Raw genomic sequence first — 23,924 nt, 5'->3', positions numbered from 1 at the left:
CAAACATAGCCCCCTTCCCAAACATCCCTGGCTTCAGGACAAACAGGGTAATAACAGAGGCCGCAGGCAAAAGAGGACACAGGGGCTGGGGTGAGGCCAGCATGGAAGCAGGGCAAAGCATGTGGGACAGGGTGCAGATTCCACATTCCAGGCTAAATCACAAGCCAGGAAATCCAGGGTGGTTGGAGGAAAACATAATTTTGCTTTAAGGGAGGGGACCCCTCAGAGTGATAAGAAGTGTTGAAGTCCCCATCCCAGCCAGGGAAAGCTTGCTTAGACACTCCCACAACATCCAAAATGCCAGCCTCCCCGCAGTGTGTTTGCCTGTGAAGTCCTGAGCAGTATCAGTGAATGAGAAGAAATGCTACTCTGGGCTGTCTCTCCTGAGTCAACTAGGATCCTCCTGTTAGAGAGAACTCTAGATCAATCCTTCATTTTACAGATGAGAAAACTGAGACCCAGACAGGGACCATAACTGGCCCAAGATCCCACAGCCAGCAGAGTGGAAGCCGGCTTTGATTTCTTTTATGAGCCCGCTGGTGCCCCTCCCTTTCTTCTCTCAGAGGCAGTAGGCTGGGAAACTGGTTTCCAAGAGGCACAGGCAGAATCCCAAGAATCTCAGGCCTCTCTAAGCCCTACGTCACCCTGTCTCCTGAAGGCCTGTCACCTGAAGGCGCTCCACTGATGTGACAGTACCCGTTGGCCCGCTAGCCCAGGGCCCCTCTGGGGGGGTGGGTGGGGAGGGAGCTTTTGTGGGGCCTCCCTCAGTCGATTGTCTGCAGCTTTGTCATTGTCTGTCTGTCACTCAGAAGTGAACCTCTGGGGGGAGAGGTCAGGCTGGTTGGTGGACAGGGAAAAAGAGGCCTGTCCCTCTCAGAGAGGGGTGGGGAAGATGGGGGACAAGGCAGCTCCTTCAACCTCCTCATCCCCACCCTCTCCAACCCTCAGCTCCCCTAGGGAATTCCAGGCTTTGCTCATTTTAGGACCAGGACAGCAACTGCCCACAAGGACCCTTCTCTTCTTGGGCTTCCCTGGTGGCGCAGTGGTTAGGAATCCGCCTGCCAGTGCAGGGGACACAGGTTTGAGCCCTGGTCCAGGAAGATCCCACATGCTGCGGAGCAACTAAGCCGGTGCGCCACAACTACTGAGCCTGTGTTCTAGAGCCCGAGAGACACAACTACTGAAGCCTGCGAGCCACAACTGCTGAAGCCTGCGGGCCTAGAGCCCATGCTCCGCAACAAGAGAAGCCACCGCAATGAGAAGCCCGCACACCACAACGAAGAGTAGCCCCCACTCGCCGCAACTAGAGAAAGCCTGCACGCAGCAACGAAGACCCAACGCAGCCAAAAATAAAATAAGTAAAATTTTTTTAAAAAATTAAAAAGACCCTTCTCTTCTTTTTTTTTTTTTTTTTAAATTAATTAATTAATTTATTTATTTGGCTGTGTTGGGTCTTCGTTTCTGTGCGAGGGCTTTCTCTAGTTGTGGCAAGTGGGGGCCACTCTTCATCGCGGTGCGCGGGCCTCTCATTATCGCGGCCTCTCTTGTTGCGGAGCACAGGCTCCAGACGCGCAGGCTCAGTAATTGTGGCTCACAGGCCCAGTTGCTCCGCGGCATGTGGGATCTTCCCAGACCAGGGCTCGAACCCGTGTCCCCTGCATTGGCAGGCAGATTCTCAACCACTGCGCCACCAGGGAAGCCCCAACCCTTCTCTTCTTGCCATGTGAAATCTTGGGTCCCCATTGGAGATCTACTCCCTTACCCTGCCCTGTCTAGAAGAAGGGGCTGCAAAGGAGTCTAACTCAAACCTACTCGGGAGGGGGTTCCATTGCGCCCCCAATTCCACACAACCACCTTTCTGACCACTCCTGTGTTTGCCTGTGTCCCTGCCCCCATCTGCCTCATCAGATTTCCCAGGCTCCCCCATCCCCCAACTGTAATCCTGCACAGATCCATCCCCTGAGAGCCCCTGTTTTCAGGCTGTCCTGGCTTCCACTGTACACTGCCCCATCTCCCCAGATTGTGCGGTTTCCAGTCTCCCCTTGCTCCCCCTGCACACGAATCTACCTCCCCAGATTCAACTGTTTTCAGGCTTCTCTCTCTCTGCCCCCCTGCACACGAACTGTCTCCCCAGATCCTGCTGTTTCCAGGTCCCCCCATGTTTCCCCGGTACACAAATTGGCCTCCCTGGGTTTGGCAGTTTCCAGAATCCTCTTGCTCTCTCACTAGGCAGTTCCATTTCCCTAGATTCAACTGTTTTCAGGCTCCCCTCATTTGCCCTGTACATGGATTCCTCTCCCAGGTTCTGCTGTTTCCAGGCTCCCCAATTTCCCTTGTACACGAATCAGTCTCTAGCTTATGTTGATCCCAGCTGCCTAAGGGATTCAGTAGGTTTAAGGAGAGTGGAAGGAAGAAAAGAGTCAGAAAGAGAAGGAGGAGAAAGATTGTCATCAGGGAAGCTCCTTTATTTCTCTTGCCACCCAGAGCTCTAAGCAGCTAGAACGCAGCAGACTCTGAGCCTCTGACTCTACAAATAGCTCCCTTGAGCTGATCTGCCCTGGGACACCCCAATTCCCCCCTCCTGGCTGCTGCCCAGGGTCTCAACTTTAAGCTAAGCATCCTCTGGAGGGCCCCTTCTTGGAGGGGTGCTTGTGCATGCATGCGGTAGGGTAGACAAGAGCCTTCCCAAGCCCTGGGCTCTCTCAGCCCCAGCCTCCTGTCTCTCCCCTGCTACTTCCTCCTTGCCTTCCTAGCCCCTCTTTGTCTCTTTCCCAGGAGCTACACCTTAGCTCCTCTCAATTTATTCAGCTAGAACTTAAAGGAGACTCCAAATGCACCCCCCAGGGTAAAAGGGGTACAAAGCGAGAGACCTACCCTTTTTGTTTCTTTCAGCTTTTCAGGATGAAGTAGTATTAATCTCAGGTCCTAGAAATTCATTCTGTGCCTGGACTAGCATCCTGGCATGCTTCTGCAGCCTTCATAAACACTTGTTTCATCCTTGTTGCACACAAACAGATGCCCTACATCCTAATCCTCCTTGGGGGGAGGGGGGGCGGGGGTGGCACAGTGTTCTGCAAGGCTTTCCAGGACCCTCACCTTCTCTGATTCACTTTGGGGGCAATAGTGCCCCCAAAGCTTCTCCTGGAATCTGGGGAATTGTGTCTGATTCTCCATCTCCTTCCTCCACTCACGCACCCACCCACATACCCATTAGCCTGATCCCAGCCATTCTGTCAGTCATGATGCTCCATCTTGCCGGCTCCAGCAAACATTCTGGGTTCACCAGGGAACAAACAGGAAGGCAGACCCACTGGGTCCAGTGCAGTGCTCTAACAGAAGAGAGACCTTTCTTCAAAGTGAAGCCCACGGGGTTTCAGACCTCACTGCTTCTGCTCCCAAGACCAGAAAGCAGCTTCAGTTTCCCCACCTGTCAAGTGGGGATGACACACCTGCTTCCCTCACAGCAGTTGGGAGTGCAAATACAATTACTTATGTGGAAGAAACAGAATTCTTTCACAGAACTTGACAAGTGTGAGTTATTTACATAAATCCTATTTAAAGAAACCTGTACAAGGAGCTATTCTGCATTTTGTATATAAATTCTCCTTCCTTTGTTCGAAGATAAACGCAGTTGATGACAGTCATTTATTTCATTATTTAAAAAAACACTAGTGGAGGGAATTCCCTGACGGTCCAGTGGTTAGGACTCAGCGCTCTCACTGCCGAGGGCCCGGGTTCAATCCCTGGTCAGGGAACTAAGATCCCACAAGCTGGGCGGTGTGGCCAAAACAAACAAAAAACACTATGGAGTTAGAAACTGTACAAACTACCTACAGACAGGTGTCAATACTCACTGAATTGTAGGCTTAAAATGTGTGAATTTTAGTGTATGTAAATTATACCTCAATAAATCTGATTGAGAACATGCAAAGAAAATGTGAATTGGGGTTTTGAATCAAGAGAGCACAGGGGCACAGAGAGGTAAGCAGGGTTTCAGGAAACCCTCACTGCTGTCCCAGCTCTGTCACTTGTTAGCTGTGTGACATTGGGTAAGTTATCCTTTGAGCTTCACTTTCCTCAGCTGAGGCTCTTTTGCTTGTTCTCCCGGAACCACCCAACTTCCTTTTCCTATCTCAAAGCATAAACTTTCTACAGTGCTCCAGTCCCTCACCCCGCTTCCCCAACCTCCAGCTACCTGGGGAACAGGGTCAAATCTGAAGTGCTGAAAGGGAGGTCTGGTTTTCTTGACACTGTATTCAACAGGGGCCCTGTTTTCTCAGCACAACTGTCCCTAGTTCCTAGGGTCTCTCAGGCCCTCTTCCCAGCCAAGGTTCCCCCACCCCACCGGCGCACACCAGGTTCTGCTCTGTGGTTTAGGGGAGGAATGGACTCCAATGCTCAGCTAGATCCCTTTCCTGCAGGCCTTTCCACGGCCACATCCTGATCCCCGCCCCGCCAGAAAGGAAGGAAGTGGGGCTGGTCTTACGGCGCCATCTTCTGGACAGACCTGTGAGAGTCGATTCTACTTGCAGGCTTTCAGAGAACCCTGAGATATTTTTTGGTTTCCAAAGTTTTTAAAAATCTCATCTGCTTCCCCATAACCAAGTTCTGAATTCTGGACTTTCCCAGCCATTTCTTAGGAGAGACTGTTCCAGGAGCCCCCTAACCTTCCGAACACAGGGCTCGACCCTCCAGAGGGGTAGGGATGATCCCTAAACCATCGAGACCCAGAAGCAGCTGAGGCCAGTCTCTTCCAATCATTCCATCAGAGAACCCATGTCTCCACATATGTTCCCATATGTCCCCAACATATCCACCCCATGAATCCCTGTCAATCACTAAGAAGCTGTTGCCTGGAGGAAGGGACATTGCCTCCATGACTTTCAGAGTTCTCTTCTACCCTCAAGTTTTCCTGGATGAGGGCTCATTGCAGCCACGAGAATAAGATACATATTTTTTTTTAATCATTTTTTTTGGGCGGGGGACAGTTCACATACATGTAATAAGTTCACAGTTCACACTTTTTTTGGGCTGCGTTGCGTCTTCGTTGCTGCGCGCAGGCTTTCTCTAGCGGCGAGAGGGGGCTACTCTTCTTTTCAGTGCGCGGGCTTCTCATTGCTGTGGCTTCTCTTGCTGCAGAGCATGGACTCTAGGCACGTGGGCTTCAGTAGTTGTGACTCACGGGCTCTAGAGCGCAGGCTCAGTAGTTGTGGCGCAGGGGCTTAGTTGCTCCACGGCTCGTGGGATCTTCCAGGACCAGGGACTGAACCCGTGTCCCCTGTATTGGCAAGCGGATCCTTAACCACTGCGCCACCAGGGAAGTCCCGATACATGTTTTCAATGCCTTAAAAATCAGGTGTCTCCCTCACGCTGGTCAGAATGGCCATTACCAAAAAATCTAGAAACAATAAATGCTGGAAATGGTGTGGTGAAAAGGAAACCCTCCTGCACTGTTGGTGGGAATGTAAAGTGATACAACCACTATGGAGAACAGTATGGAGGTTCCTTAAAAAACTAAAAATAGAACTACCATATGACTCAGCAATCCCACTCCTGGGTATATACCCTGAGAATACCATAATTCAAAAAGAGACATGTACCACAATGTTCATTGCAGCACTATTTACAATAGCCAGGACACGGAACTAATCTAAATGTCCATTGACAGATGAATGGATAAAGAAGATGTGGCACATATATACAATGGAATATTAGTCAGCCATAAAAAGAAACGAAATTGAGTTATTTGTAGTGAGGTGGATGGACCTAGAGTCTGTCATACAGAGTGGAGTAAGTCAGAAAGAGAAAAATAAATACTGTATGCTAACACATATATATGGAATCTAAAAAAGAAAAAGAAAAAAGTTACTGATGAACCTAGCTGCAGGGCAGGAATAAAGACATAGACATAGAGAATGGACTTGAGGGCACGGGGTGGGAGGGGGAAGCTGGGGCGAAGTGAGAGTAGCATCAACATATCTTCGCTACCGAATGTAAAATAGCTAGTGGTAAGCAGCCGCATAGCACAGGGAGATCAGTTCGGTGCTTTGCGATGACCTAGAGAGGTGGGATACGGAGGATGGGAGGGAGGCTCAAGAGGGAGGGGATATGGGGACATATGTATGCATATGGCTGATTCACTTTGGTGTACAACAGAAACTAACACAATATTGTGAAGCAATTATACTCCAATAAAGATCTTTAAAAAAAAATTTTTTTTAAAAGGGTAAATTCCACAGTGTGTGAATTATATCTCAATAAAGCTTTTATTAAAAAGAAAATCAGGGCTTCCCTGGTGGCGCAGTGGTTGAGAATCTGCCTGCCAGTGCAGGGAACGCGGGTTCGAGCCCTGGTCTGGGAGGATCCCACATGCCGCGGAGCGGCTCGGCCCGTGAGCCACAATTGCTGAGCCTGCGCGTCTGGAGCTTGTGCTCGGCAACGAGAGGCCGCGTTAGTGAGAGGCCCGCGCACCGCGATGAAGAGTGGCCCCCCTTGCCACAACTGGAGAAAGGCCTCGCACAGAAACGAAGACCCAACACAGCCATACATACATACATACATACATAAAAAGAATGTAAGCAGACAAGAATAGCATTAAAAAAATAAAAAATTTAAAAAAAAAAAAAGAAAATCAGGTGTCTGGATAAAGACAGACTGTGCATCTGATCAGAAGGAATCAGATCTCTCTTGCCATTTCTTTTTCTTTCATTTATTTGTGTGTGTGTGTGTGTGTGTGTGTGTGTGTGTCTGTGTGTGTGTATTTTTAGAGTGGGTGTAGGTGAGGGTGATAAGAGGGCACCAAATATATAAGCTATAAAGTGGATTTATTACTTAAAAATTTTTTTATTGAGGTATAGTTGATGTACAATATTATAGAAGTTTCAGGTGTACAACATAGTGATTCACAATTTTTAAAGATTATACTCCATTTACAGTTATTATAAAATATTGGCTACATTCCCTGTGCTATACAGTATATCCTTGTGGCTTATTTATTTTATACATAGTAGCTTGTACCTCTTAATCACCTACTCCTAATTTACCCCTCTCCCTTTCCCTCTCCCTACTGGAAACCACTGGTTTATCACTTTTTAACATACTTTTCAGAACATAAATGTCAAATCATTGTCCCTAACAAAGTGGTCCTTTTGGAAGCCCTGTTGTGGAATGATTCCCTGCAATTATCTGAATTAATTCAAAAGCACTAACACTTCAAACTCTGAGTAGACTTGATTTTTGCCAGCTGTTTGGTGACAAGATGCACAATCAAGCTGGATGGCACTTTTTAGATAAAGAATGGGAAGTGACTATAATGAAAATGACTGCCTTGGGACTTCCCTGGCGGTCCAGTTGTTAAGACCCCAGGCTTCCAATGCAGGGGGCGCAGGTTCGATCCCGGGTCGGGAACTAAGATCCCACATGTGGCACGGCCAATAAAATAAAAATTAAAAAAAGAAAATGACTGCCTTCTGTAGGTCTTGCGCTGACCCTAGATTGTTATTTCCCTCTTCAGTAGACATTCCACGTTGCCGGCAGAGTTCCTTGCTCAAAACACAGAATTGATATCACTTAACTGCTAGAAAATCTTTAATGGCTCCCTATCACCTTCAGAATACAAATCAAGCTCCGTGGCTGGGGCAAAGAGCAGTGGGCACTGGAGTCAGACCAGCCTGGGATTAAATCTCACCTGTGCCCTAAGGCAGATTATTCAAATTCCTGGGCTCTCAGTTGTAAAAATAGGTGTGACAGCATCTACGTGGTTAGGTTGTTTTGAAGACAACAGTATTTCTAAGGAGCACAGACTAGTCAACTCAGTAAACGGCAGTGATTTGTTAGCATGCCATTCAACACTGGCCTTGATCCGGTCACAACCTGTTTAGGGAGAAGCTTCAAGCTTCAGCATACCCGGACCTCCCCACAGAGATACACATCCTCCATTCCAGCTACATGTACCTACCTGCAATTCCTTAGACAGAGATTCTCTGCCTCTTTGCTTTGCTTACACACTTTCTCCCTTTGTGGTGTCTTTTCCCCCAGCTTCTTTCTGTGAAATACTATGTAACACCATCTCCTTTGTCAACGTTTTTAATTTCTGACACAACTTTGTTCCCAGTCAAGTTGTGATCTCCTTAAGTCAGGAACCCTGTCTTCCAGTTCATCTTAGAAGCTCCCACCAACCCCCATTAAGGTGTTTGGTGGGGGGACTTCCCTGGTGGCGCAGTGGATAAGACTCCACACTCCCAATGCAGGGGGCTCAGGTTCCATCCCTGGTCAGGGAACTAGATGCCACATGCATGCCGCAACTAAGGAGCTCGCATGCCACATCTAAGGAGCCTGCGAGCCGCAACTAAGACCTGGCACAACCAAATTAATTAAGTAATTAATATATATTTTTTAAAGGTCTTTGGCTCAGAACAGCCAGTTAATAAATGTCTATTGAAATTTCTATTCCAAAAGAAACTTTATTTTGCTTCTACTATTATTATTTTTATCAATACTGCTTTTCTTACCAAAGAGTCTGTTTTGAGGGATGGTACTCGTCTGTATATACAATATAAAGTCCACACGTGTTTCACAATCACTCTGATTTCTGTGGATCCTCATCTAAGGTATTTTCCAGTTTTAGTTGATAAGAGATGAAGAAGAGATTAGGAGACAGATGAGGACCACACAAATGCTGACGATAGAGTAGAACTTGGCAGCCATTTGATTAATTTACTTTCTTCGTTAAGAATGACTTACCTACAGGAAAGAACACAGAGCGCAAACTGAATTTTTAACACCACTCAGATAAAGGACACCGTTGGATTTTTAAAGGTATTTCTACCTTGAAATATCTCTCATCCCTTCTCTCCTTTCAACCCTCCACCCCCACCCCACTGCCACCTCTGGGCCCAATCACTTGCTAATCAGTCTCCCTTCCTTTCCCTAGTGCCAGGCTCCTGGCAAACACTCAAATATTTGAGTGAATGAATGAACGAGTGAACGAACAAATGGAATGCACGAATATTGTTAAATGAATGAGACCCAGTTTGGAGGGAAAGGGAGGTCCATAGGGTTGTGTCCAAACTGCTTTGGGTAAATTATTCAATTTTGCCTACATCAGGTTCCGGAGTTAAAGGGTATCTACGGGGAATCAGGGGTAAGATTTTTTTTCTCTGTAGAGTTTAAAGGGAGGTTGTGAGCACGGAAAGTTTGAGCCTTAGGCCGGTCTCCAGATCATCTACCTACCCACTCCCCAGGGCTATTTGGTCCCACCTTAGCCAAACTGAGCCGCGAAGCGGACACCGTCTGGGCAGCTGTCCAGTCAGCGGGGAGCCATCCATCACTGTCTGGATGCAGACCAATCCGACCAGCTCTGCCTTCCTGCCAGCCAATGGCCGGAAAGCAGGGGCGAGAGGAGCCAGAGAGGGGGCCACCGGCTCCGAACGGTATAAAGGGGGTCCGGGGGCCTGGTGATACTACCTCTGTGTCTCTAGCCCGGTCTAGGTGTGTCTATCGTCCCCCCTGCACCCGAGCCCCGGGCCAGTGCTTCAGTGCGCGTGCGCTCTCTGGCTGGGCCCGGGCCCCTGAGGTCTCGGTTTCTGACGTGCCGCGGTCCCAATTCGGCAGGAGGAAAGGGGGCGCCCTGAAGCCCCTTCCCCACAGATACTCGAGACCCGCCGGGTCGCCCACGAGGGCAGAAAGGCGGGGAGGAGCCCCAGGGTTGAGAGCAGACGGGAAGGCAGGCCCCGGAGCCGCTCCCGCCAGTAACGGCCGACTGCCCTTCCCAAACCCTAGGCCTGGGCAGACGGCGCCCCTGCCCCGCGAGTGCGCGCCCCAGGGAGTGGGGGGTCGGGGAGGGGCGCCGGGGCCAGCGGGCAGAGCTCGAGGCAGACGACCAGACCCGTCGTCCTGGCGGCTCCGCGGGGCTGCAGGCGCCGAGAGGGGGCTGGGGATGCAGCGGGCCCTCCGCCTCAGCCCGGGAGAGCCGGGCCTGCAAACTTGGCGTCCGTAGGAAGAGCCCGCGCCCCCACCCTGCCGGCGCTCCCCGGGGACCCCCGCGGTTCCGCGCAGCCCTCTCCCCTACGCGGGCGTGGGTCGGCTGCTTGGCTGCAGCCCCGCTCCCCAGAGTCCTTTGGCCACAAAGAGCGAGGACACCTCTCTGGTGGCCTCCCCGCATTGCCATCCCCCCTCGGCTCATTCCTCCTAACCCCGTACTGTCCCTGTGTGGGCGAGGGGTTCGGACAGCCCTTGGGAAGGGAGCGCGGGAAAGCCACCTCGCTCCAGCAGTGCCCGCTCCTGAGTCCGGCTCTGCGGAAACTGTTGTAAATACTTTAACCTTTCAGAGCCTCGGTGTGCCTCTCGGTAAAATGGGGAAGCACCGCATAGTCCACAGCATTCGGTGAGCCAGCTTGCGTGACGGCCGGGCCTTCCCATTCCAGTCCCTGCACTACTGGACTTGCAGGACCCGGGAGGGCGCGACCGGGTTGCTAGGAAGCGAATTTGCCCCTCCGGTTCTTGCGGTCGTTTAGAGGCGGTGGATGGAGCTGGGCACCGGATAAGGCCGAACATTCGCCAAAGTATTTCTGGAAAATTTCTCATTTCCCGTCGCCACCATGGCCCCCGAACTCGACAGCATTTAATTGCATACTCCTTTTTTCCCTTTCGGAGTTGCATTATTTGGTGGAATGGTTGTGTACAGAGTGTTTATAATCTGTTTACATAACTATATTTATCATTTTCTCTAATTGCAAAAGTAGTCATGCCCATTATAAATATCCAGTTCTGGAGAATTTTATAATGTACGACGTGATAACCCGCAGGGACTGCCTCTACTAACACCCAGGGTTCGCCACTTTCTTTCATCAGCGTCACACTGAAATTCGTGAGCAATAGCAGGAGCAGAGCTCGCAGGGCGTGTCCAGCCCGCTGGTTGCTAGAGCAACGCCCTGCCTCCGCGTTTGGAGGCCAGCGATTAACTCGCGGGAGCAGGGGTCGGTCCCCTCCTTGGGGGCGGAGTTAGTAGGGGGAGCGGGACCCGGAGGGAGCGCGTTTCCCACCTATCCCTCCAGGTGGCGCTAAAGGATCGTGGATAAGGTCCGCTCCCCGCGGCGGGGGGCGCCGAGGGGCGGAGCCAGGGCGGGGCGTAGACTTGCGTTGCAGCTACCTAGGGATTGGAGGGAAACGAGCTGTGCCAGGCGGAAATGTTACACACTCTCGGGGACTTCTGTACGTGACGCAGAAAGTGTATATGTCTGAGAAAGAAAGGGAGAAAGGGGAGGTTCTAGAACGGGGAGAGAAAAAGGGAGTCGTGTCCCCCGAAAGTCACTCCATCCTTCCCATTTGCCTATAGAATGCCCCTCCGCCCGTCTCCCCCTTTGGACCTGCAATTCTTCACACCCTCGAGCGCACTGGGTGCTCTGGACACAAATACAAGGCGGGAGCTGGCCGGTGCTTCATCACCCCTAGTATCTGGGCCTAGCCATGGCAAGCTTGCAGGGCTCTAGTGCCCAGGGTATATGCCAGCAGAGGAATTCCGCGGCAATTTCCCAGGCAAGCCAAGAAAAACAGGCGTGCTGTTCCTCAGTTTGTCCAGAGGAAACCTTACACCCTTCCCTCCTGGAGGCCGAGAATGGAAAAAGCGAGTCTAAGAATCCCAGCGGGGCCACCATGTGTGTACCATCTTTTGCTCTCCTTTCCCCCACAAACGCACCATTCCTCCCATTATGACTCTTTTACCCTGTCACACAATCATACCCAGCCCTCCACACCACATATACGGCCCCAGTATCAGTGTCACACCCCCTCACTGTGTTAAATTGTCTCCTCTCCATTGACCCACCCCTCTCCCCAGTCACACAACTACAAGGATACACCCTGGAACTGGGCATCCGGGAGATGAGCCCCACAGAGTGCAGAAGCCCTTATCAGAACACACACACCCACACACACACATCCCAGGTCAAGAGAGAAAGAGACCATTGGCAGGAGACAAAAGCAGGTTTATTTGGGCTCTGGGGCCAGGGATGCCTAAGGTCTGAGTTAAGGCAGCTCAGCTGGTTCTCAAGGCCCAAAGGGCAGGCCAGGACAGTGAGAAGGGGTGACTCAGTGTTGAAGCCAAACCTCTGCATCTCAGAGTCCCTGGCCGGAGACCTCGGGAGTCAGTTCTGGGAAGGCCTGGGGATATAGAGGGGTCTCTGGTGTTCCCTGGGGTCTTTGTGCTTTTGCCAGGATTGGGGGAATGGTCTGGAGGCAGGGAGCCTTGAATGCACAGCCTTCATTTCAGTAACGACCATTTAATTTGTTCCTTGGCAGACTGAAGAACCTGGGTGGGGCGGGGGTGTGGAAGGTTGAGAGAATTACTGGGGAGGAATGACAAGTACATTAACACTGCAATGAGTCGGGGGAGGGGGGTCTATAGCCCCTCTCTACATGTCCCTATAATCCCCGGTCACTAGGTGGCAGCAGCTCATCTCTGCCTGCCTTAAGTGGGGCCGGGCGGTCAAGATGGAAAGAGCAGCTGTAACTGGCTGCAGCCAACAACCAGCCCAGGCCAGAGCCTGCCCAGCTCTCCGCTCCTGCATCTGCAGCCCTGGGTGTGGCAGCAGCCCCGACTCCCCACACCATGCCATTCAAGCTCCCGCCCACAGTGCCACGTCCAGGCAGAGACGGGCCCAGGCCTGACACTTCCTGTGCCCAGACACCTCAGCAAACCCCTAGCTCTGGCTTTGGCTGGCAGTAGGTCCTCAACACCCCACCCCAACCTGCTGCTGATGTGGCACAGCTGGCAAAGGGCTCCTGGGCAGACTCTGCTGAGGGTCACCTGCACTCAGATGTGTTCACTCTAACATCCTGCTGAGGAAACAGCCTCAGCCCCATGTTTACACAGATACATACGACTGTGCACATACCATGCCAACATGGTGGGCACCCCAGGTATGTCCCTCAGGTTGTCCCTCCAGCCATCAAGCCTCATTCCCTTTCGAAGAAGGTCAATCCCACACTGTATGTCCCTTCCTCCTGCCCACTACCCCTCCTCTCTCAGGGACAGCCTGGCCCTGGAGTTTTCCTGCTTCTCTCGGCAAAAATTTTTCTCCTCGTTTCATCTCCCATTCACTACCTGCAACTTCCTCGGTTTTTTTACTCAAGAATTCCATTAAAAGTGCTGTGCCTTCATTCCTTCCCCCTTTGGAAAACAGGATCTATGCCAAGAGCTCTCCATGCATTAGCTCATCTAATTCTCAAAATAACTCTATGAGGAGTGTCCTGTGATTATGTGAGGCCCAGAGAAGTTGAGTAACTTGCCCTAGGCCACCCAGCTTGTAGATGATAAGGCACAACATACATCCTGGGATGACTCACACCAGCACTCCTGTTCTTATCTGCTCTGCTCATTGCTCCTTAACCTCTTTAGCCCTGAAAATTGCCATGCGGCTGCATTCATCTCAGCAGGGTAGGAGGAGGCACTGGGAACTGGGAAGAGGGAGAGGCAGTGTGAGCACGAAGGGCAGTCACAGGAAAGTGGGCACCACACCTGGGGCCCCACATGGGATGGTACAGGCCCATCTGAGCTTGGGCCACTACAGCAGGAGGTAGTTAGTGCCAGGGCAGGAAGCTCCATAAAAGCAGGATTAGTCTGGGCAGACAGACCTGCAGGCAGACAGAATGGAGGTCAAGCTTGACAAGCAGGAAGTTTGCACAGCTGGGAAACCAGTCAAGCCACAGATCCAGAAACCTCACCCCTGCCCCACATGCACTTCCAGATAGGACCATGCAGGGGACTGGCAGGGGTAGACTTTTCCATAGTCAGGTCACTCGGGGACACGGTGGCAAGTGGTGAGAATTAGATCCCATCATGGATTTAAGGGTCCCTTAACAATCTCAGCGTGGACCCTAAACAGCAGGGGTGAGGGTTTGGAGGAAAACTCAATTTGGTATCTTTTCTAGGTTGGGGGAAGCATCAGAGGCCTAAGCCCCCAGATTGCTTTGGGGAACAAGTGACCCAGCCATCTCCAGGGTGGGCAGGTCATCCTGGGTTTTGATCCAACTACACCAAGCCAGGAAGGAGATAAGGTGAACTGCTAGGAAGGTGTCCATCATTTATTAATACCCAGCTCCACATCACCTAGGGGACCCTGGAAGCCTCCACTGACTGTCTCCAAGAGATGGCCTGACACTGTCATCCCTTCCCTCCTGCACCCCTGACTTCTCAGCCTTGATAGCCCTACTGGGACCCCTGGGATGCTCTGCTCTCCTCCCACTAACCCTTTTCTGGCCAAGGCAGATGGAGGGGGCCTACCTGTGCCACACTGTGCTCAGTTAAGCCGCTGTCATCCGCCTGCAGGGAAGCAGAGTCAGGGTGGTCAGGCCAGGGCGAGGGTGTTGGGTGAAGAAAGAGAGGCGAGGGAAAGGGGCTTGGGGGTAGTGGCGGCGAACAGATGCAGTGATCAGGGGATCCAGAACTGCACATGTATCACCACTTAGTGGAAGTCCCAGAGCTTCTTGTTTGGGAGCCCAGGGCCCATCTATGGCACAAGGTGAGTGAGAGAGTGAGGGAGAATAAAGATGAGAGGAAAGGTTTCATCCAGACATGAGAAGCCAAACTGGGCAGGGAGGTTCTATCTATACACCCCCAAGGCCAACCTCAAGGCCAAGGCAGCCACCAGGTGTCTCTGTGAGGATTTATTTATTTCCCCAGGCTGTACTTCCCACTAGGGAGGATGGTGAGGTGTCTGTGATTCTACAGGGGGAGAGGACAGAGATCTCTTTTACTAATTGACACTCCTCCAAACTGTGGCTCCCCCAACAAGTGCGTCAACCCAGTGGTTGCTTCTGCTAGAGGAGCTTGGGTTCCCACCATCGGGGTTCTGGCAGCCCAGATACAGGGAGGACAGGAGGTGGAGAGGATGGGAAGGGCAGCCTGGAGGAGATGGGAGTGAGGGGGGATGCAGGGTGACTCTTACCCTAAAATTCACTTTCTGGATCACTTGCTGGGGGTCACTCTCCAGAATCACACTACAAGATGAGAGAGAAACCGGGAGGAAAGTCAGCCACATGCTTCCCTCTGCCTCCGCTCCCTGCTAAGCCCTTCCCTTCCCCGTCGTATCCTACATTCCCCCTCCAAGGTACCTTCCCGCTGATACTCCTCAAGCCAGACCTCTCCCTCACCACGGAGCACCCTCAGCTCTGATTCTCCCACACTTCATCATCACTGGGCAAACACTTAGAGATCAGGTGAGGGCAGTCCAGTCTAGAACAATCAGGTTGTCAAAAGCAGGGACTCAAAAACTGAGACCTCTAGAAAGTTCACTTCACCTCTGGGTCTAGGGATGGATTCAGATGCAGGGAAGGAAGAGAGGCCCCCCCCCCGGGGTCCCTATCTTGTTTCACTATTATTTTATGCCACAGGGTCATGCCATACATGAAAGAAATGGAACTCCAAAAATCAGAATCTACCTTCCCTTTTTTTTTTTCTTTTTAAAGAGAGCGGTTGCTTGAGGATAAACAGCTAGTTTTTTTTTAATTAATTAATTAATTAATTAATTTATGGCTGTGTTGGGTCTTCGTTTCTGTGCAAGGGCTTTCTCTAGTTGTGGCAAGCAGGGGCCACTCTTCATTGCGGTGCGCGGGCCTCTCACTATCGTGGCCTCTCTTGTTGCGGAGCACAGGCTCCAGACGTGCAGGCTCAGTAATTGTGGCTCACGGGCCCAGCCGTTCCATGGCATGTGGGATCCTCCCAGACCAGGGCTCGAACCCGTGTCCCCTGCATTGGCAGGCAGATTCTCAACCACTGCACCACCAGGGAAGCCCCTACCTTCCCTTTTGACAGACCCAGTTATGGAGGCTTTTCTCGGCTAGTTGACACTCTTTCATGATGCCCTGGGGGTGTTCTGAAGCCAGGTGTGGGTGTGTGCAGGGCTGAGAGCCAGTCACTGTGGGTAGGTTAGGGCCCATGGGGACTGAGTGACTGCTCCTCCTCACCCAGTGAGGCTCCTCCAGGGCAGAAGGAAGTGAACAAACATTTCTTGAGAGCCTCTCCCAGGCCCATCACAGGGGCACTTGCAGCCCCAGATCCCTCACCAGGGGTCCTTTAGACAGAGCATCCTAGGCCAAGGCTCCAGTTCAGGTGTTGCCTCCACTGACACTTCCCTGATTTTCATTGGAGGAAAACTGTGAGCCCCTCAGGGGGCAGAAACTGGGCCATCTAGGGGCACAGACCGGAAGCTGATAAAGCTTACACCCTCCCTTTTGAAGGTCCTTCCAAGGCCCTGCACCTCATTTTGTATTTGTAATTGTGTGTGTGTGTGTGTGTGTGTGCTTTGCTTTCCTTAAAGACAGTCTACCAAGTTGTATATACAAATTGTATATTCCACAAAACCTGGTTTTATTCCCCTCACTCTTGGGTCCTAGCAATTAGCACAAGGCCTTGTAGCAGTAGCAGCAGGCAGTCAATAGCTATAGAGGAAAGGAGGGAGGGAGGAAGGAGGGAGGAACCCCACAGTACCCCACCTCCCAGAGCCCCTGTCCCCCAGCAGTGTAGTACAGTGCTGTGGAAAGAGCACAATCTCTGGAAACATGCACATGTTTTAGATCTTGGCCCTGCCACTCCCTAGCCATGTGACCTTGGGCACTTGAATCTCTGAGCCTCTATTTCCTCATCTATTAAATGGATGGAATGACAGAGGCCTGTGGATGTCTTTCAGGTGATCCGTTTCCATTACCCTTTGCCCCAGAGCCAGAACTTCTTTTTTTCCCTGAATATTGCACCACCCCCATGGAAATTCACAAACCAACACTTCTCATAAGAGTTCCCACCCTCCTAAGACTATAATCTTATGCCAATAGTAGGAAACATTTATTGAAGGAAAACCATGAGCTTCACTTGCATCACCTTATTTAATCCCACACCCTTTGAGGCAGTTCCCTTACTGTCTCCATTTGAAAGATGGAGAAAGTAAGGAAAGTAAGTAATTGGCCCAGGTCATGCGTCTAGTTGGTGTTGGAATGAATCTCTAAGAGCAGGAGGTGTAGCAGCAGCAGGGCTCGGCCTGAAGGAAGTCTTCCCAGGAAGGGGCAAGTATCTGTGCTGCCTGCTTCTCCTGGGCACTGGAAATCAAACCATCCCCCCAAACCCTGCCTAGTCAACAGTCAGCCATAGTTGGACATCAGATTACTTTCTTGTGTGCTTCTCTTTGGCTAACATTGAAGTCAACCTCCATCCTCATGAGTGGGGTGGGGGGATGGGACACCAGGAATATGCTGGGGGAAGGGAGGGAGAAGTTGGCCAGAGAGCCAACAGTGTGCTGGGTGCAACCTAGAGCTGATGACTTTCAAGGGCACCTCCCACTGTGAGTGTCCCTGACCAGCCCCTCTTCCCTCCCCTCCTCCTCACCCGCCATCCACAATCTCGTCCAGCACCAGAAAGGCTCCATCCATGTTCTCCAGCAACCAGCGCTTCTCCACGTTCTTCCTGAAGGCGGACACAGCTCTGGAACCTCCCCATGGCCAGGAGAAGCCGGGTCCCTGCCTAGGTGAGGCGGACCCGCTCTCTCCAAAGATTGCCTCATTTCCCACCGCCAATCCCCCGCACAAGCACAGGGAAGGAGTATGTCAAGGGCAGTGAGGGCAGCACCTGGGCAAGGGATCCCTGCCCAGAGCACGGGTCTGCTTCCTTAAGCTCCCCTTGCCCACCGCCCTCACACTTTGAGCAGGGACCCTGTGCCCACCCTTAAGCATTTCATAGCACTTCAGGTGCTATAGCCTTACTGTAGTTAATTGTGTCGACTGTGAACATTTATTTTTGGGTTATCTGCGTTTGGTTTACCCAGGCCACATTCACTGGGGTAGATACCAGATCACTGAATGGGGGTGGAGGGAAAATCACCCTGAGCTTCAAGTCGAAAACCTGAGTTTGAATCTCCGCTCTGATATAAATAGATTGTAACCTCAGGCAAATCACTTAGCTTCTCTAGACCTCGTTTTCTGGCCATACCATTGCTTGATCAGGTAAAGGGCAGGGTCCTTGCAGGAGGATGCTCTGGCTCCAGCCTTAATCTTTTTTTTTTTTTTTTTTTTTTTTTTTTTTTTTTTTTTTTTTTTTTTTTAAAGGTGGTACCAGCATCTTATGAGAGTTTTGGCTGCCCCACATCCTTACAAACAGCTGGTATCATCTCTTTTTAATTTTAACCATTCTAGTGGATGTATAGTGGTATCACATTGTGGTTGTTTTTTTTTTTTTTTTTTTTTTTTTTAATTTTTATTTATTTATTTATTTTTATTTTTGGCTGTGTTGGGTCTTCGTTTCTGTGCGAGGGCTTTCTCTAGTTGTGGCGAGTGGGGGCCACTCTTCATCACGGTGCGCGGGCCTCTCACTGTCGCAGCCTCTCCTGTTGCCGAGCACAAGCTCCAGACGCGCAGGCTCAGTAGTTGTGGCTCACGGGCCCAGTTGCTCCGTGGCATGTGGGATCCTCCCAGACCAGGGCTCGAACCCGTGTCCCCTGCACTGGCAGGCAGATTCTCAACCACTGCGCCACCAGGGAAGCCCTCCAGCCTTAATCTTGTGGGGACTTCAGGAGAAAAGCAGGGAGGAAGGGTCCCACCTCTGTGATGTACCAAGGTCTGGGGGATGGGAGCCTTGGAGGATAGAGGACCTCACTCACCTTAACACATGGTTCAGGGACTCAAACAGGCAGGTAAGAACAGACATGAGCATCAGCTGGGGGTGGGCAGATATGGGAGGAGGAAAACGAGACAGCTTGAGGTTGAGAAGGCCAAAAGGAAACCTCAGAGCCTGACTGTGTGGGCAGCTGTCCCTCTTCAGAGAGGACATGGCTGGAGCCTGACTGCAGTTTGACCTGAGAGGGCCCCTCCCCTCCCCGTGTTTGGGTTGGAAGCACTGGAGTGCCTGCTCTGGGACACTGAGTACATCCTTCTCCAGTGATGTTTAAGAAAGACACAGAAGCTCTCTGCAGAGGACTCCATTTCCGGTACCCAAGGAATCTAAGGAACATCATGGATATGCACTGTTCCAGAAAGAACCATTCTGGCTGCTCCCAGTTCTCCAGAGTCTAGAAGGAGGGGTACCAATGGTGAGCCTCCCAGCTTCTACCCCAGAATCCAAGCCTCCTTGTCATTCCAACCTCCTGAATTCACCTCGTTCTCGTAGGATGAGCCCACCACATACAGGAAGAGGTCAATGCTGCTCTTGTAGACGATGGTCATGCCCCCCAAAAATGCAATCTCACCTAGAAGAGCGGCGGGGGGGGTGGGTCTCAGTTCTGGTCATCTCTGCCTGGCCCCTCCTCCCCGTCTCTAGCTCTGCACCTCTTGCCCTATTTCCTTCTTCCCCTTCCAGAGAACCCTTGCAAAGGAAATTCCCTGGCGGTCCAGTGGTTAGGACTCCGCACTTTCACTGCCAAGGGCCCGGGTTCAATCCCTGGTCAGGGAATTAAGATCCCACAAGCTGTGAGGCCAAACAAAGAACCCTTGCAAAGACTAGCACCCTTGGAAAGACGCGCACTAGGGACACTACCATTAGGCAACTCTGTGTCCCTCCCCCCACCCTCTACTCCATTCCTAGCACCTGACTGCCTCATTCTAAGAAGTCAACAAACCTGGTTCAAGGCTGACCTTTCGCCCACCATATGCAATGCCTAAGACCAGCCCCAGGCTAGTGCGGGCCCCTTCCACTGAGAGAAGTCCAGGCATGCCGGAAGCAGGAAGAGGGGGGGTTGAGAGGGAGGGGAGTGAAGGCTCACCGGAAGAAGAGAGAACAGCTGGGAAGGAGAGGAAAAAGCACCTCTGAAGAAAAGGGAATGGCCTGTGGGTGTGTGAGGCCAACGGGGACAGATGTGTCCAGATGAAGATGACGGTGTGCATCTGAAAGTTCTGCACAAGCAAGAGGCGGACACTTACTGTCAGTCCGGCTGGTCTTGTTGAAGACGTTTTTCTCGAAGGCCATCTGCTCCTTCATGGAGGGGAATGTGTCATCATAATACTAGGTGAAAGGGAAGGAGAAAAGGTGACAGCTGTTCCACAGAGCTTGGCTTCTCCCTGGATGCGTGGCAGGGAATGGTGGGTGCTGGCCAAGCGGGACCCTGCTGCCGTGCCCCATCTTCTCTTCGCTGCCCTCTAGGCCTGCCTGCTCACTGTTTCCCCATAAACACAAACTCTGAGCAAAGAAAGTCATAAAAAGTAGAGGAATTTTGAAGCCTTCTTGTGGAGTCCTGCCCTGATTCCTTGAAGGCCTTTGTACATTCTGCAGATGTGCAGCGTGCTAAAGACCGTGGTGGTCACTAGGCCACACTGTTTCTACACTAACCTGAGTCTACAGGAAAGAAGGCAGAGCCAGGGGCCCTTTAACACAATAATATCACAACAGCTACTTTATTATCCACATTATATGGATGTGGAAACTGAGGCGTGAAGTCAGGTAACTTCCCTGACATCTCACAGTTGTAAGGGACAGAGCTGGGATTGAACGCCAACGATGGTCTGACTTCAGACAGGGTTATGGTGAAGATGAAATATCTAAGGGAAAGTTCCTGGCACACACTGCCTAATTAAGTCAATGCTGTTTTGTTTGGGTTTGATGAGACTCCCTCTGACTCAGTTCCTGCATCTGAACATGGATGTGATCTGCTGGGAGGAGGCCCTGGAACTTTTGGTTGCCGAGCCACCTCTGACCAGCTGCGGCAAGAGATGGTCAGCTCAGCTTTCAATTTTTTGAATGTGGATTTTGCCACTTAGTACCCCATCTGCAGGCAAATTAGCAGTCTTCCTGCTGGCCACTGCTGTGGTGAACAAGCTCATTTCAATGTCATGAAGTCAAAAAGTTTCAACCCATACAAACGAAAAATCTATAATGCATTTCATAGCTAGTTTAGGTGCCATAGCCCTACTATAGTTAATTGTGTTGATGATAGACATTTATTTTTGGATTATTCTAGTTTGGTTTATCCTGGCCATGTTCACTAGCATAGATACCAGATAGTTGAATAGTTGGTGCAGTGAAAACCACCCTCCTGAGCTTCAGGTCAAAATATCTGAGTTTGGATCTGTGTTCTGATATTACTACCTGTGACCACAGGCAACTCTTTTAGCTTCTCTAGACTGCATTTTCCTCATTTGTGAAATGAAAGAGTTGGATTATATAGTCTCTAAAATCTTGTCTGGTTCTAAATCCTTAGTGTTTACCAAGCTGTAGAAGAAAAGTGGAGGTTCAGAATTTGGGGACTAGGACCCCGGGGTCCCAGGCCAGTGGAAAAGATGGTGAGAAGACATTTTAGGGAACATTTTAGAAACAGAGGAGACAGCCTCCCCCCTTTCAGGGGCCAGCAGTCTGACAAGGCAGGAGGATGGACAGAATGGCCTTTGGAGGGGTCTCAGCTGAGCTGCTCTGAGTCGCAGAGCCCACAGTGGGGTCCCTCCTGCCAGGAGAGGCAGCTGGGTGGGGAATTCTGTTCTTGGGCCTGTGGCACAGTGTCTTCAGGGGCCCTCCGGTGAGGGTGGGAGGTTACCTTGGCCAGCAGGCGGTGTCCGTCATTATCTAGGATGAAGACAGCCTTGATGGTGTAGAGGGAAGGTTCCTGCAACTGACACGGGGCGGGGTGGGGGGGAGAGCTCCGTTGGCCCCTAACTCAGGGCAGACCCCCTCTCATTGGCTCTACGGGACCTGCCGGTCCCAAGAGTCAATCCTCAGGCTCCAGCGACCCCAACCCCAAAGATCCACAGCTGGTTCCGGCCCAACCCTATGCCACATGGGCCACTCGAGTGCCCGCTCCCCTCCCAGGCAGATGGTCCACTGCAGGCCCCGGGTGGGCGCTGTGCCCACTGGGTGCGGAAGGTCCGTCCGGGCCCAAGTTCTGTCATGCACTGACTGCTCCAGAGCCCGAGTCGGAGTGTATCACAGAACCTGGGCCGGGGGGACAGCGGCGCCGAGCCTCCTCCTCCAGCGGCCAGCGGCCAGCGGCCGAGGCTGGACCTGCGCTCTCCGCGCGCCCCCAGCCCCCGGCCCGTCGGACTCCAGAAGCACGCACGTCAGCCCGAGGCCCGGGGCGGCCCCGCGGCTCCCTAACCCTCCGGGAGAATCGCAATCCAGCCCCGCCGAGCCGTCCCCTCGCCCACGCGGACTGCTCCAGAACTTCGCCCAAGCGGACGCCAGACCGGCCTCCTCCCGAGTCCGCGCGGAGGAACTTTTCTGCCTGCGCGGGCGCCGCCCCTCCCCGGCCGGTCCGGGCAGCACCAAGTTCCCCAGCGCCCAGCGGGCGACTTGGGAGCTGGCGCCGCCCGCTCGGCCCCCGGCGCCGCCCGCTCCGTACCCGCAGCCCCGCGGGCTCCCGGCCTCGGGCGGGCGGCGCCGGACCCCCGGCCGGGGCGGCCGCGGCCCCCTCCCCCGGGTGCGGACGTGGCCAGGCCTCCGGCCGCTGCATTCCGCTCGCCGCCTCGCGCTGACAGCGCCGCCCCACCCCGCCCCGCGCCCCCCGGGGCCGCCGCCCGCTCCTCCCCGGCAGCCGCCGGCCTCGCGTCCGCCCCTCTCTGCCCGTCTGCGCGTGTCCTTCCTTTCCCCGCGGCCCTTCCCTCCTCGCCCTCCCTCCTCTCCTCTTCGTTCCCGCCCTCTCCGCCTTGCGCCCACACCCCAGCGCTCCTTCCCCCACCTCTCCTTCCCCTCGCCCTCCTCGGCTCGTCAAAGCCCAGAGCTCCCTGCATCCTCCGTTTGTCCCAGGACCGGCCCCTCTTTCCCCTCCTGCCTTCTCTCTGACTTGTGGGTTTGCTTTGCACCGACGTCCGCAGGCTGTCCTGAGGCTAGCAGAAAACACAGTCAAAGTCCAGTTTGTCTCTTGACTCCTGGTAGGTACCGTTGGGACAAATACATCAGGTCATCCTTTGGGTCGCAGAGACAGGTTCTAGCAGTGGGAGCAGATGAGGGCAGCTCTTAGAGAGACCCCTCTGCATAGAAGAGTTTCTCCCACTCCTCTCACGCGACTTGGGTTAGGGAGCCATGGCGCCCGGACGCTGTGGCAGAAGTCTCCCAAGACACAGACACGACACAATCTGAAACAAGACAGATGCCTAGCAGCACAAAGGCTCCACCAGTGAATGGCATCAGGCTTTGCCATGCTTTGGTTCCTTTGGCCTAAGTACACCAGAGGACAAGCTTTAGCTTCAGCATCCTCAAGGCCAGTGGGAAATTCACACTCCAACGGTACAGAGTTTACAGTACTTACCCATTTACCCATCACAATACCAGGCGTGCATTTTACACTTAAGCACTTTCATGTACATTATCTAATATAACTTACGCCTGTGAGGTAGGTGTTCTCATCCCCATTTTAAGCAAAGGGAGACTCAGAGTTTGTGTGATCTTTCAAGATCCTTCAGCTAATCAATAGTTGAATGGAGGTGGAACCCAGAAATTCAGACTAAGAATTTCTTCTCCATTCTTCTCTTCAGGTCCTTTTATGTTGGGTACCACACTCACTCATCCCAGGTGACTGGGGAATGGGGGTTTCCTCTGCTGAATGGTATCAAGCCATCTCATTCTTCATCTCAACTTCAATGTCATCACCAAAAGGCCCTCTCTGACAACCACCGAATCTGACTTGATAGGTCTCTGCTGTCACATTCTCTGTCTCAGCACCCTACATATTTCTTTTGTTGTACTTAATCTCCAAATACCATTTTTACTAATTTGTTTACAAATGTGTGTGGTCCTTCTCTGCATCAGGCATTGTGTACTACAAAAATAGAGATAATGTGCCTGTGGAATCCCTGGTACCCCACACAGGACACATGACAGGTCCAATTAAACCATGTTTTATGTACTATACAAATATTTATTGAGTGCTTCCTATGTGCCAGTTACTTTTTTAGTCACTGGGACGCAACAATAGGCAAAGTAAACAAAATCTTTGCTCTCATGGAGCTTATTCAAGTGTTTGTGT

At 52.0% G+C, this 23,924-nt stretch overlaps 1 protein-coding gene across 4 annotated transcripts; it reads right to left on the bottom strand.

Annotated features, from left to right (window-relative positions):
- Window positions 1–11,963: 11,963 nt before the first annotated feature.
- COPZ2 (COPI coat complex subunit zeta 2) lies at window positions 11,964–22,524 on the bottom strand. Of its 4 annotated transcripts, none has more exons than XM_082373230.1 (9): window positions 22,302–22,509; window positions 21,501–21,575; window positions 19,897–19,978; window positions 19,135–19,226; window positions 18,642–18,697; window positions 17,375–17,509; window positions 14,946–14,997; window positions 14,282–14,320; window positions 11,964–12,307 (listed from the first exon to the last, which is right to left on the bottom strand). In XM_082373230.1, the coding sequence occupies exons 1-9, from the start codon at window positions 22,410–22,412 to the stop codon at window positions 12,260–12,262; spliced, it is 690 nt and encodes a 229-aa protein (XP_082229356.1). In that variant the 5' UTR covers window positions 22,413–22,509; the 3' UTR covers window positions 11,964–12,259. The 4 variants fall into 4 exon arrangements, with proteins under 4 accessions (XP_082229356.1, XP_082229357.1, XP_082229358.1 ...); XM_082373231.1 differs by having other exon boundaries at window positions 17,375–17,452; window positions 22,302–22,499; XM_082373232.1 differs by lacking the exons at window positions 11,964–12,307; window positions 14,282–14,320; window positions 14,946–14,997 and adding an exon at window positions 15,086–15,232 and having other exon boundaries at window positions 22,302–22,524.
- Between the last annotated feature and the right edge of the window lie 1,400 nt (window positions 22,525–23,924).

The sequence above is a fragment of the Balaenoptera borealis genome, assembly GCF_965194805.1.
Source record: "Balaenoptera borealis genome assembly, chromosome: 20".
Taxonomy (NCBI): Eukaryota; Metazoa; Chordata; class Mammalia; order Artiodactyla; family Balaenopteridae; genus Balaenoptera; species Balaenoptera borealis.
Note: the sequence above shows the minus strand (reverse complement) of the source record. Positions and strands in the feature narration are given on the sequence as shown.